Here is a 13,368-nt window from a genome sequence, read left to right on the forward strand (position 1 = left end):
AATTGGCTGTACATTTGTGGGCCCAGTTCTGGGTTCTCTATTCTATTCCATTGGTCTACGTGTCTGTTTTTGTGCCAGTACCGTACTGTCTTGATGATGACAGCTTTGTAGTAGAGGTGAAAGTCTGGGATTGTGATGCCTCCTGTTTTGGTTTTCTTCTTCAATATGACTTTGGCTATCCGGGGTTGTTTGTGGTTCCATACGAATTTGAGGATAGTTTGTTCTAGCTTTGAGAAGAATGTTGGTGCAATTTTGATGGGGATTGCATTGAATGTGTAGATTGCTTTGGGTAGTAATGACATTTTCACAATGTTTATTCTTCCGATCCATGAACAGAGAATGTTTTTCCATTTCTTAGTGTCTTCTTCAATTATTGATAACAATAATTTAAACAATTCTATTGATATTAGACATTAGGTTGCTTTAAGTTTGTTTGGAATTGCTATAATTTGTGTGTATGTAGTATGTGTGTGTACATTCATATATTTTTTTAAGTTGTAATAACTAACCACAAACACGTATTTTTTGCTCCTGTGTAACTGTTTGCTCAGGATAAATTCACACAAGTTGAACTGCTGAGTCACAGTATGTGAACACACTTATGGTCATTATGCTGCATCACCACACACCTTCTAAACAGCTTGTACAGATGATGACAGCTTTGTAGCAGAGGTGAAAGAATTCTGGCTATTTCAAATTCTTCGCTCAATTTTGTTATACAAACTTTTTAAATGTCTTGTTAGCCCATGTTACTGATTTTAGAGATATAGCAATTACATCCCAGAGAGAGTAAGTAACTTCTTGAAGCTCAATCTCAAATCCAGGTCTTCTGACTACTTCTTCAGAGCCCTCACGGTACCACATTACCCTCTGTTTTTCACCAGCCTCAAAACATTCTCCTCAGATAGAATGCAAGACCCAAGTCAACAGAGATGGACAAATGACAGGTATGAGGGAAATCAGAAAATATTCTAGAGGGTACATGTGGGTAGAAGGGAAAAAGGAAGATACAACAAGAAACAGGGAAGGACGATGTCCCAAGGTCATTCCAGACAGTTTCCATTCCAGAAAGTGCATTTACCTATTTGTAAGCATCAAAGCGTAGTCACAACAAGTGATCTGACCTGGCTAGGAGGTGGCAGCAACACGGTATTTGTCAGTTTCATGTCAAGGGATTATAGAAGAGCTAGGCATTCACAGCCCCCAACACAGCCCACCTCTCTCAATCAGTAATAATTAGTGTTCTAGCTTACATTTTTAAAATCCTTTATAGCTTCCACAGCACTCCTACACAAAAGCAGAGGAAGTCAGGGCAGGCATCATTTTCTCATTCTACAGATGAGAAAAATGAGGGTTCAGAGAGCAAAGGTACCATTAGCATGATTGGCAGGTCCAAACTACCACCCCCACCTTGACTTCTCACCTAATGTTCTCTCAGAGTAATGAAATTTTTACTTCTTAATAAGGTGAATTTGCTCATTAAACTTGAGTTGCTAAATTTTGAAACTTGTTTTCTAAGTCTTGTTATTGTTGTTTTAATTAACTTAGAAATTCTAAAGACCACAAGGCTAGCTTCTATTCTTGCCATAGGCAAGTCAATTCATCCTTTTGAAATTGTTTATTTCTGAAATGAGAAATTTGATATAGTTGATCTTTAGGGTCTATTCTCAATGCTCATATTCTATGTCATCTACAATTGTTACAAAATTATTTGATGGGGCCATTAGGTAAAAGTTAAAATGTACACAAAACTCTAAATGTCAAATCTTCTTCAACAAAAAACATACTCCAAGCAATTTCAAAAATGTTTAAATGAGACAAAAAAATTTTTTAATGGACATATAGTCTAGTGGGCTGGACAAATATTATTTTCACTGTCAAGACTGGCAAAATGATGACAATTTTGCTATTTCAATTTCATAAAGATTCCAAGCATGATACCACCTTGAATACTTTGTGGCCTTGTTGAACTTTGAAAAGTACACCAAATGGGACCTCCTGGGTGGCTCAGTTGGTTAAGGGTCCGACTGTGGCTCAGGTCATGATCTCATGGTTCATGAGATCAAGCACCACATCAGGCTCTGTGCTGACAGCTCAGAGCCTGGAGCCTCCTTCTGATTGGGTTCTCCCTCTCTCTCTGCCCCTCTCTGGCTCATTCTCTCTCTCTCTCCTCTCTCTCTCTCAAAAATAAGTAAACATTAAAAAATTTTTGAAAAAGAAAAAAGTAAACCAAATGAATAATGAAACAAATAATAAAACAAATTAATAATGAACTATGCCTTCATTTTGAGCAGACTGAGACAGTCTAAGAAAATTGGCAAAGTGCGTATTTGGCCAAGATACTACTTTTCAGTGATGGCTTTTCACCCCTTAGCTAGTCATGGAGCCAACAGAGTATGTGGCAACTTGCATAGTGTTTACGTGTAATAAAATAAGTGAAAGTAAGTTGTCAGAGCACATCATAGAATGCAGCACAACGGCAAGGCTTGGCTGGTTATTCAGATACCACCTTGCTGGGACTCTGCAAACTCCAATTCAGCTGGCTCTTAGGAGCTGGTACCTTGTGGAGTCAAGCCTCTCAGAAGCACTAGAAAGAGGCAGGAAGGTTGCAACAGGAAGATGGGATGCGCTCCTTGCTGATTTGTTTCCTGTTCTTGCCGTCCCTTCTCCACCTCACCCCACACCCCCAGCAATGCATCTTCACCCTAGCAGGGGAAGTTCATCCTGGTGGCAACAGCAGCTTGCAGTCTTTCCTCATTCCCAGAACCGGCCTCACTGTGGTCCCTCAGAGACTCCAGCTGATCAATGTTCCCGCTTTGAGGTCTTCTCGGGCTCCATGGCTATTCCTTCAGGCTTCTACCTTCTGATAACTCCACCCTCCTTCATGAGCCCCTGTACCTAGAGAGGTAGCTTCTTCTTGCCATTATTATCTTCACGATACCTCTGGGCACTGCTCATCAAAGTATGTCCAGAGAGGGCCAGTCCTTGAAATGTCTCTTACTGTTTTACCAGGATGTAAATTAACTACATCCCTAAGCACACTGTTTAGTTCAGCTGACTTTTTCTTCATAGACAGACTTTCTCAAAAAAGAAGCAGGGAGTTGATTTACATTCAGGTCGTTCCTTATCTCATTGCAGACTGGTAGCAAATAGCAGATCAATTACTTGGAGTAACTAACACCAGTGTTAGTCGCTCCCCTAGTCACTGAGTCTTTATATTATAGTCACTCCTAATAACTCCTGTGGTTTCTGTCTCATAATGGGACCCTGACTGACACAGAAGTTAGGAATAGGTATATTTGAGTAACTTCTATTTTAATTATATACATGCATATATACAAAATGGATATAAAATGTACCATATGATCAAAAAATTGGATAGATATTAGCCTAACATGTAGCTCTTTTTAAAATTTTCTTTTAACATTTATTTATTTTTGAAAGACAGAGAGACAGATCATGAGCAGGGGAGGGGAAGAGAGAGAGGGACACACGGAATTGGAAGTAGGCTCCGGGCTCTGAGCTGTCAGCACAGAGCCAGAAGCAGGGCTCGAACCCACAAACTGTGAGATCATGACCTGAGCCAAAGTGAGACGCTCAACCGACTGAGCCACCCAGGCGCCCCAACATGTAGCTTATAAGAAAAAAATATTTATCTAAATCCCAGCTGCCTAAATCTCCACACTGCCTTTCTGTGATACTTTTATTTTTTAAAAAATAATGAAAGAACTGCAAAGAAAAATATTCAAAGAACTCCACCCAATACAAACTTCCAATACAAACAAAGGAGAAAAAAAGGTAATGGTAAATAAGAGATAGCTTACTCTATTTTTTTAAGGCACATTGATGTGGTTTCTTCAGGACTTAGGAAAATGTGTTAATTTGTATGAGTCCATTGTGTGGTAACATTTCAGAGCACTTGAACTAATTTAGAGTTTTCTTTAAAAAAAAAAAAAAAAGTACTTGTCTCTGGGGCACCTGCATGGCCAGTCAGTTAAGTGTCCAACTCTTGTCCTCTGTTCAGGTCATGATCTCACAGGAGTGAGATGGAGCCCCTCGCTGGGTTCTGTACTGGGTGTGGAGTCTGCTTAAGACTCTCTCTCTTCCTCTCCCTCTGTCCCTATTCTCCGTTCATGCTGTCTCTTTCTCCCTCAAAAAAAAATAAAATTAAAAATAAAAAGAAATAAAAAACTTAAAAAGTACTCATCTCTGCTGATCATATGTGTGGGTAAAGTGCTTATGTCTGACAATTACAGGAGCAGACTAATGAGATAGGCTTATCTTTCAACTATAAATATTTCCTATTAACTTAGCTATAACTTTACCTAATAGTTCACTAACCTGTCTGTAAGGGCTTCTAGAGTCTGCTTCATGATCAGAGTTAGTGCTGTCTATATAGGGAGTTCTAAGCTGGGAAAGCAGAAAACACACAATATACGCATACCTGAGCATTATCACATCACTATAAAACATAAAGCTCATTCTTTTATTTGTCATAATGAAACTACAGAAAACATTTTTTTGATTCATAGAAATGAACACACATATACACAGTTTATGGATGTCTAGAAAGTTTAAAAACACAGGGCCTATGATTTCATTATTCTAGAACTATTCGTTTGTGACTGAAGAGTTTATTGCCCAAACTGGGTCATTTTTGAGTACAAGGGGGAGGTAAGGGCCTAGGACCCTAAGATAGCTTGTATGGTCACCCAACTCATGCAAGAAGTCAGCCTGTATATTGCTCCAAAGATACATTTATATATCAACTGCAAGAACTATGACATTATGCCATAGATGATAATGATAATAACATTCTAAGTTTGCTTAATACACTAGGGCACCACACTACCACCATGTACTTTATCAGAAGCTTTATTTCTATTAAGTCCCCAAATATCTGGAGATATAGTTATTTAGTAGGTGTGATATGGTGGCTTTTGTGGAAGGAACTAAAATGTATCATTTTAATTTCTAATGCTTGGCTTTCTTTAAAGGAAAGCTTCTTGCTGGTTGGAGTAAGAACATGGCTTTCCAGCTTTCTGACTTTTAAAGTAGAGTGTAATTTGAAATCAGTCTTCTTTGTCTAGAAGAGCATAAGGCCCTCGTGGTGGAGCTAGGAGGTTTATATCTTAGGCAAAGTAGTCAGGGCACAAAAGGCCCAGTGGCACAGGAGTCTAGGGTGCAAGCACTTACCAACTTGCATCAGGTTCATTTGACCCAAAAGTAGAAGAAAATAGATAGAGCCAAGTTGTTCAGCATTTTTCTAACAGCGCAACTAAGAATCAACATTTTTAATGCACAGAGTAAGAAGCAGCTATGGCCTCTCACCTCCTAAGATCGGTCCACTGCCCTGTTACTTTGTTTAAAACACTTAGAGTGTTGTGAAATTTTGAATTACCTTGGTTTGATTATTTCTGATGCTGCCAATATATATTTTTTCCTCTTGTGTTAGATGACCAAATACCCTTTCTATTCCAAGAATGTTACTGGAAAATACATTGTAAATATCTAGAGTATTTTAAGTTCTATAAATGGGAACAATGACTACGTGAGGTCAAGTTTGCCAACTTAACCAAAGAAGGAAGTCATCTGGAAATCACACTGCAAGTTAGGGCAAGCTGGTACATGGGGAAAGTACTAGATTAAGAGACAGCCGTGCATGTTTCATTTCAGATTCAACTCTTTATAAATTAACTGTGTGACCTCTGAAATGCTCCCTACCCTCTCAGGATTTCTGCTTCCCCAGCTGTGAAGTAAGAGGGTTGGACAAAATGGCTTATGAAGTCCTTCACAGCTTGTTCAATTACATGGATTCTATGTACACATTTCCAGCACATATTAGGACTGATATTAAACTACAGACTCAACCAAAATCAAGAGCTTCTTAGAGGAAGAAACCCCAAATGCAAATAATTTTACATAAAAAAACCATCTAGTTCTCTTCTCATTTTTTAAGTACTTGTTATAACTAGAGGCAGGCTGATAGGAAACCAGGGTAGTTTAAGGAAAAGCAACTTCTAAGCAAACATTTGACAAGCCCCCTTATTGCCTTCTACAGAGCCAGGCAGGGCTGGGAGATAAAAGCTATTCTTGTTCCCTTCAGTCTGTTTGGGGACTGAGAGAAGCAGAGCTACGTGTCAAAGTGCTTCCTGTTCTGATGACAGATGGCCAGGCTTGCTGTAGATAGACTAAAAGAGACCATATCCCCGAAGATGTAGGGAAAAGGACACTGAAGTGCTCCCAGCTCGCACCATCTTTCCTTGCTTACCGTCAAAGCCCTCCGCCCCCCAGGACCTAACATGAATTCCAAGCCCTGACCTCAGTTAGCAACTCAACATTCCCATGAAACACAACTTTCCCTTGTCAACTGAAATTCCATCCAAAGCTATTTCCTCTTCCAAGGTAGTGAAGTTGTGAGTCTAGGAGCCCTAAATCATTCTTTCCATTTTCTCTCTACACAAGTAAATTTGAAAACCAGAACAGCAGGATTCCAAAATAGCCATTTCCACCTCGTTTCTGTACCCCAGTTGAGAATTTGTTCATATTCAGACAGCCTAAAGACAGAGCTTCATCCTTTAAAATCTATTCAAATGAGCTCTTGGCCATGTAGCCTCATTAAGTAAAAATAAGTATAGTTACTAAAGAAATAGACAAGTAAAAAGAATAATCCCTCTAGGAAAAAACAATATTGAAAAACAACCAACTATTTATAATAGAATTTATCATAGGGAGACACTAACAGATAACTCAGACTTTAAAACTAAAAACACATTTGCAAATTTTCACATCAATATTTACATAAAAATTTACTAGTAAGACATGACACCTGGCACAATGCCCACTTTGGAAAAAATTCTCTACTAAGTATAAAGATAACACTGATTTTACTTTAAAGCTAATACTATAAAAGTTTTAAAAATAATTTCCAACTTTCTGCAATACTAGTATTGTTAGTATGCACATGACTAAGGCTAAGTCTTCATGAGACCTGAATTTAAGCAGCCTGTTAGCAGTGCCATTAAGGATTGAAATAGCCAGGAAAGAGACCATGGCAGCCTGGAAGAATTACTTCCATCGGTAAAGATGCCTCAGTTTATGCAGGAATAGCAAAAGAGCAGCAGGAGAAACACAATCTACGAAAGGAACTCAATTTTCCACCAGCAGCTGGCATTGCCTTGTTAATAGCTATGCAAGCCACTGAAACATAATTTCTGCTGGAAAAGACTACAGTGGTAACTCACGCTGTAACAACTGATTTTTTTCAAGCTGTGCAACATGGAAACTCTTAACTTCTTTCAAAGCATCAGATGGATTTTATAAGGCTCTTAGTGCCCATAAGTAATAAGTAACCAACTACAGTGATCAGAGGAGTTGCAACATCTTTCACTGGCAAAATAAATTATTTTCAATGATATTTTCAGTATCTACTTACCAAAAGTATTTACTATAGAAGAATAAAAATATTTTTGTAAGTAGAAGAAAAATGCAGAAATATTCTTATGAAGCCTGTTATGATTGTTTAAAATATTACTACTGTCACACATAAAAAAATGAAATATAGGCTTACAGTTACATAAGAATTATATGAAGTAACTTGGCAGATCCTACCTTCTTCAGGAACCGGACTCCGTAGATAAATACATAAAGGTGAAATGAAAATTTCCACCTGTAGAAGTTTGAAAAAAAACATTCTATGACATTCAGGTTATATATTTCATAGCACAGTATTCAGATATACCTGAATGGAAAAAGTCCCTCAAATTTGCCACCCTACACACACACCCACCTCTCCAACCGGGGATTAAGCTTAATGAGTAATTTCAGTGTTAGCTGGACACATATATTCAGGTGCATGGCTTACTGCAAAATCTTAAATATTAATAATTCATAAAAATTTTTTCTTCTACTCAGCTACTGTCTTTACCCATTCGTTCATCTTTCTTTCTCCAACTTAAGAATTTTCTCTTGTTAATCACCCCTGAAGGGATATTACTTCCACAATATAAAGGTACATAAGATTGCTATGAATTCCTTGCCTAATTCTGATATGAATAAGTGGAATTAACTGCAGTTCATACTTGTTTTAAAAATAAAAACCTTAGTATTTTTAAATCAGTTAAAACTTTTTTCAACTTCTGACAAACACTTATTTATGGACACCTTTGTGATGTTGCTACAGGAACCCATGTGGCATCTAAATCATCCATCTGATACACAACGGTTAATGACAACCTTATACCACTCCAAACGGTACACCTAGCTGTTAATTAGATGTTCACTTTTTCAGTGAGGAAAAAACTTTTTGGTTCTCTTTCAATTTTAAATGATTCAATATTTTTCTTAAAATGTTAAGACTTTATGTAGACAGTGGTAACGTTTGTTGGGGGGGAAAAGTTGAAGCCCTTTTTTTTACCCTATATAAAAACGAGCCACACTTAGGAGTAAGACCTAAATTTGAAAGGTGAAACTATAAAGCTAAGAGAGGAAACTGATGAAAGATAACTGTGCAATTTGGAGATAGCCAAAAACTTCAAAATAAGACCTTCAAAACCTTTCCTTAGGAAGAAAAGTAATGCATTTCATGACAAAACTACAGATTCTGTGATGTGGTCTTCAAAGGCAATAAACAGACAATAGATTAGGAGGTGTTTTTTTAAAACATCAAAACTTATTGGAAAAAAATATTGCAACAATGGAAAACACTGAATATGAATCTTATACATTAGTGTTATGCAAATGTTAAATTTACTGAGTGGGGGGATTGTATTAAGGTCTACATAGGAGAATGTCCTTGTTTTTAGGAGATTTACACTGAAATGCTTAATAGTGAGTAAGTGAAATTTTAAAAATATGTACCAAAACATTCTAGAAATATAAAGACTTTAGTCAAGCTATGTATACATGATTACTACAAAAAATAGGCAGCAATCTCTTTCACTTCAGCTGTAGCAACTTCTTACTAGACATGTCACCAGAGGCAAAGGAAACAAAAGCAAAAAATGAACAACTGGGACTTCATCAAGATATAAGCTTCTGCACAGTGAAGGAAACAATAAAAAAAAAGCTAAAAAGCAACCTAGGGAATGGGAGAAGATATTTGCAAATGAGTATCTGATAAATCTGTAATTTATCCAAAATCTATAATTTATCAAACTCAACACCCAAAAAACAAATAACTCTGTTAAGAAATGGGCAGAACATGAATAGACACTTTTCCAAAGAAGACATCCAGATGGCTAACAGACGCATGAAAAGATGTTCAACATCACATATCATCAGACAAATAACAAATCAAAACCCAATGAGATACCACCTCATATCTGTCAGAATGGCTAAAATTAACAACACAAGAAACAACAAGTGTTGGTGAGGAGACAGAGAAAGGGAACCCTCTTACACTGTTGGTGGGAATGCAAATTGGTGCGGCCACTCTGGAAAACAGTATGAAGATTCCTCAAAAAGTTAAAGATAGAGCTACACTACAACTCAGCAATTGCACTACTAGGTATTTACCCAAAGATAAAAAAAATACAGATTCATAAGGGTACATGTACCCCAATGTTTATAGCAGCATTACCAACAATAGCCAAACTATGGAAAGAGCTCAGATGCCCACTGACTGATGAATGGATAAAGAAGATGTGGTGTGTATACAGACAGACATATAATGGAATATTAGTCAGCCATCAAAATGAATGAAATCTTGCCATTTGCAACAACATGGATGGATCTAGAATGTATTATGCTAAGTGAACTAAGTCCAGAGACAAAGACAACTATCATATGATTTCACTCATATGTAGAATTTAAGAAACAAAACAGACGAACACAGTGGAAGGGGGGAAAAATGAAAAAAGAGAGAGGGAAATAAACTCTAAGAGACAATGATAGAGAACAAACTGAGAATTGATGGAAGGAGGTGGGTGGGGGGTAGGCTAATTGGGTGATGGGTATTAAGAAGGGCACTTGTATGAGCACTGAGTGTTATATGTCAGTGACAAGTCACTAAATTCTACTCCTGAAAACAATATTACACTATATGTTAACTAATTTAAATAAAAGTTTGGAAAAAAAAGAAAAACAATAAAATTCATATGGATTTGCAATCTTAAAAAAAAAACTCTTACACTACTACCCCAATTACCAATTTTATTTCTTATATTTTTCGTTTATGTATTTATTTCATTTATTTTTTTAAATTTACATCCAAGTTAGTTAGCATATAGTGCAATGATTTTAGGAGTAGATGCCTTAATGCCCTGTACCCATTTAGCCCATCCCCCTTCCCACAACCCCTCCAGTAACCCTCTGTTTGTTCTCCACAATTAAGAGTCTCTTATGTTTTGTCCTGCTCCCTGCTACTTCTTGTATTTTTTGAGTGTGAATAGCTATGCCTTTAAAAGCTGGCTAAATTTCACTAAATAGCTTTCCTGAGGTTATGTTGTTAGTAGTACTGTGGATTATGAGTTATAAATGAACACAAATGACAAGATGAGAAAGGGACTAGTCAACTTCAATCTGTCAGGAGGCAGAAGATTGCTTTATGTGTTTGCAAGATCTCCATTTTTGATTTTTGGTGGTTGTGGAAGAAGTGTCTGTATGTTTCTTTCTGTCTGGATGTACAAATTCTAGATGAGAAGTGAAAACTACGAACAGCTCTCAGACGGTGTAACTTGTGCAGTCACCAGAGGTTCCCATGCTTGGTTTAATGTTCTGCTGTCAGTATCTTGAAATTCTTGGTAATTGTTGACTAAGGGAGCCCACATTTTGTTTTCACTGGGCACTGCAAATTAGGTAGCTGGTTCTGGCTAAGATGCACCAAAACTTCAGGGCACCTGTGTGGCTCAGTATAGTTGAGCATCTGACTTTGGCTCAGGTCATGATTTCATGGTTTGTGAGTTCGAGACCCATGTTAGGCTCTGTGCTGACAGCTTAGATCCTGGAGCCTGCTTCAGATTCTGTGACTCTGTCTCTCTCTGTCCCTCCCCGGCTCATTCTCTCTCTTTCAAAAATAAATAAAAACATTAAAAAAAATTTTTAATTAAAAAAAGATGCACTGAATCTTCTAGCTTTGGGCAAATCTATTATTGAGGGAGTTTATATGATACTGTTTTGGTATTATGGCCCAAGACTTGGTGGCATAAGTAATCTCCACTTTTCTCTAGTCCCTTCCACTCCCTGATATATTAAGCCAGCCTACTTCATGCATATGCAGGTCACTTTTCTGGTCCTGAAGGTAACTGTATTTGCAACTCCCAGATTAAATGATTTATAACCGCTGTTTCAGCTCTAAAACTCTTCTGTGAGCAGGGAGTGATCAGGCAATTTTTATGTATAATAAAAACTTTATGGAAGTCATTGGAATTCTTATAATCACTTATTGTACCTACGTTTTATTTCTTCACTAAAATGACCCAGTTTTCCTAAGACACAGGTTCTAATACAGGACACCGATGCCTCCATCATTTAAATAACAACTTGTGATGAATATTTACAAGGCAGAGTTTATTCCCACAAAATATCTGCAGGAAGCAAAATTTTCAAGCATTCTGCCATACACATAACTTTTTTTATTTGTGTAGTTTCATATAAGTTACAGTTTTAAATGGTGTCTAGCTACCATCTCCTGACATCTAGCCTCCTCCAACTTCCCACTAGAAGACCTATAAAACGAGAGGTAAAATAAAAGTGCAATGCAGCCACAAAAAGAAAGACATAACCTTCAAGCTTTTGCAAGATTCAGAGAATTTTGCAGCAGAAAACAATAAAGTTATATTTTAAAAACATAATTCAAAGCAGAGAGAAACAAGTTAGGCATCTTGAAGGAAGTAGGACAATCTGTGTGTAGCTCCCTTCCTCCATTTTCCACCATCTCAGATACAAATGCAACCATCTGTATCAGTCAGAAACCTTGACTGCTCTCGGTCATGAATGAGACTTTTTGAAGCAGGATAGTCTGTCTCCCTTCTCCCACACCCCATGGGTGAGTGACTGCTATTTCAAAATGTAAGTGGGAAAAGGGGAAATACTTAGCACCCTGAGGTTTCAAATGCAGAAAAACAGATTTAGAGACAAGATGATCTGTGGTGGTACTGTATTCTGGAGGTTGGCGTTCTTAACTAATCCATACGGAGAGTACAGAGAACCAGGCATTGGCAATTGCTGCTTTTTAAGAGACTCTTTTAGCCCACTGTAAGTGAGCCAGAGCCTGTAAACATCAGTGGCTACACGGTCTGAGATCTACAAGAGGCCTTTTATTAGCAAACAAGAAGACAGAGAGTGGGCTCCAGGGTGATCCACGCACCTTCTTTGTGAGGGAGTCTAGATGTATATTGCCAAATTCAGGAATGAAAATAGGAGCTAAATGTCAACATGGGTCTGCCAAGAAGTGGTGCATAAATATGGAAAGAAAAGAACATGCTAAGGATTCAAAGGAAGACCTGTCTCCTAAAAAACACTCTCTAAAGGAACCAGATGTAGTTTTTAGAGAAGTATTTGGCATTGTTAATAAGATACAAAAAGATATTCCCTTAAAGACAAACGCAGAAAGCCACAGACTACTGATTAAGATAAAAAGAGATTGTAAGTAAAATAAAGAAGCACTAGAGAGATTCTAAAAATGAAGTGACAGAATATTACCCACATGGGGGAAGAGAAAAAATGTAGATGCGTAATATGTAAAATTAAATCATTGATCTAGAAGACAAACACCCCCATTTGGCTAGAGAAAAGACCCAATAGACGAAAGAATATTTGAGATCTGAAGGACCAGAAAAATCAAGTCTAATTATAGTTGTTTCTGAGAAAACACAACTGAAGAACTGAAATACAATAATCAAAGACAGTAAAAAAACAGAATCTGAATTGGAAAAAAAAAAAAAGAGGACTAATTTGTGTTCATGATATCAACTCAAAGCCACATTCTGACAAAAGTTTTGAATCCTAGGGTTAAAACTTAGAAACAAATAAACAAACAAAAACCCCCCAAAAACCTTCAGTATCAGGCCTAAAAGCAAAGCAAGTTATCACAAAAATCAAATAAAAGTAAGCTACCATCAAAGAAACAAGGTCCAGTTGGTTTTAAATTTCCCCTTTGTATTTCTTTTTTGTAAATTTTTTTAAATGTTTATTTATTTTTGAGAGAGAGTGAGCCTGGGGGAGGGGCAGAGAGACAGGTAGAAGGCGGGTCCCAAGTGAGCTCTTAGCTGACAGCAATGAGCCTGATAGGATACTTGAACTCACAACCAGGAGGTCATGACTTGAGCTAAAGTCCATGCTTAACTGACTGAGCCACCCTGGTGCCCCTCGGCTCTGTATTTTGAACCTACAGAGGAAAGAAGATTCAGTCAGTAAGAGCCACTACCA

General features: G+C 37.4%; 1 protein-coding gene across 3 annotated transcripts in view; it reads right to left on the reverse strand.

The window, feature by feature from the left end:
• Positions 1 to 13,368, reverse strand: part of CERS6 (ceramide synthase 6) — a 300,639-nt gene that overhangs the window by 130,598 nt on the left and 156,673 nt on the right. For all 3 annotated transcript variants that reach the window (XM_029934446.1, XM_029934445.1, XM_029934444.1), the window contains exon 4: positions 7,612 to 7,669. In XM_029934446.1, coding sequence (XP_029790306.1) covers positions 7,612 to 7,669 — 58 coding nt within the window. The remainder of the gene's footprint in view (positions 1 to 7,611; positions 7,670 to 13,368) is intronic.

Source organism: Suricata suricatta, chromosome 3 (assembly GCF_006229205.1).
Source record: "Suricata suricatta isolate VVHF042 chromosome 3, meerkat_22Aug2017_6uvM2_HiC, whole genome shotgun sequence".
In the NCBI taxonomy this organism is placed as follows: Eukaryota; Metazoa; Chordata; class Mammalia; order Carnivora; family Herpestidae; genus Suricata; species Suricata suricatta.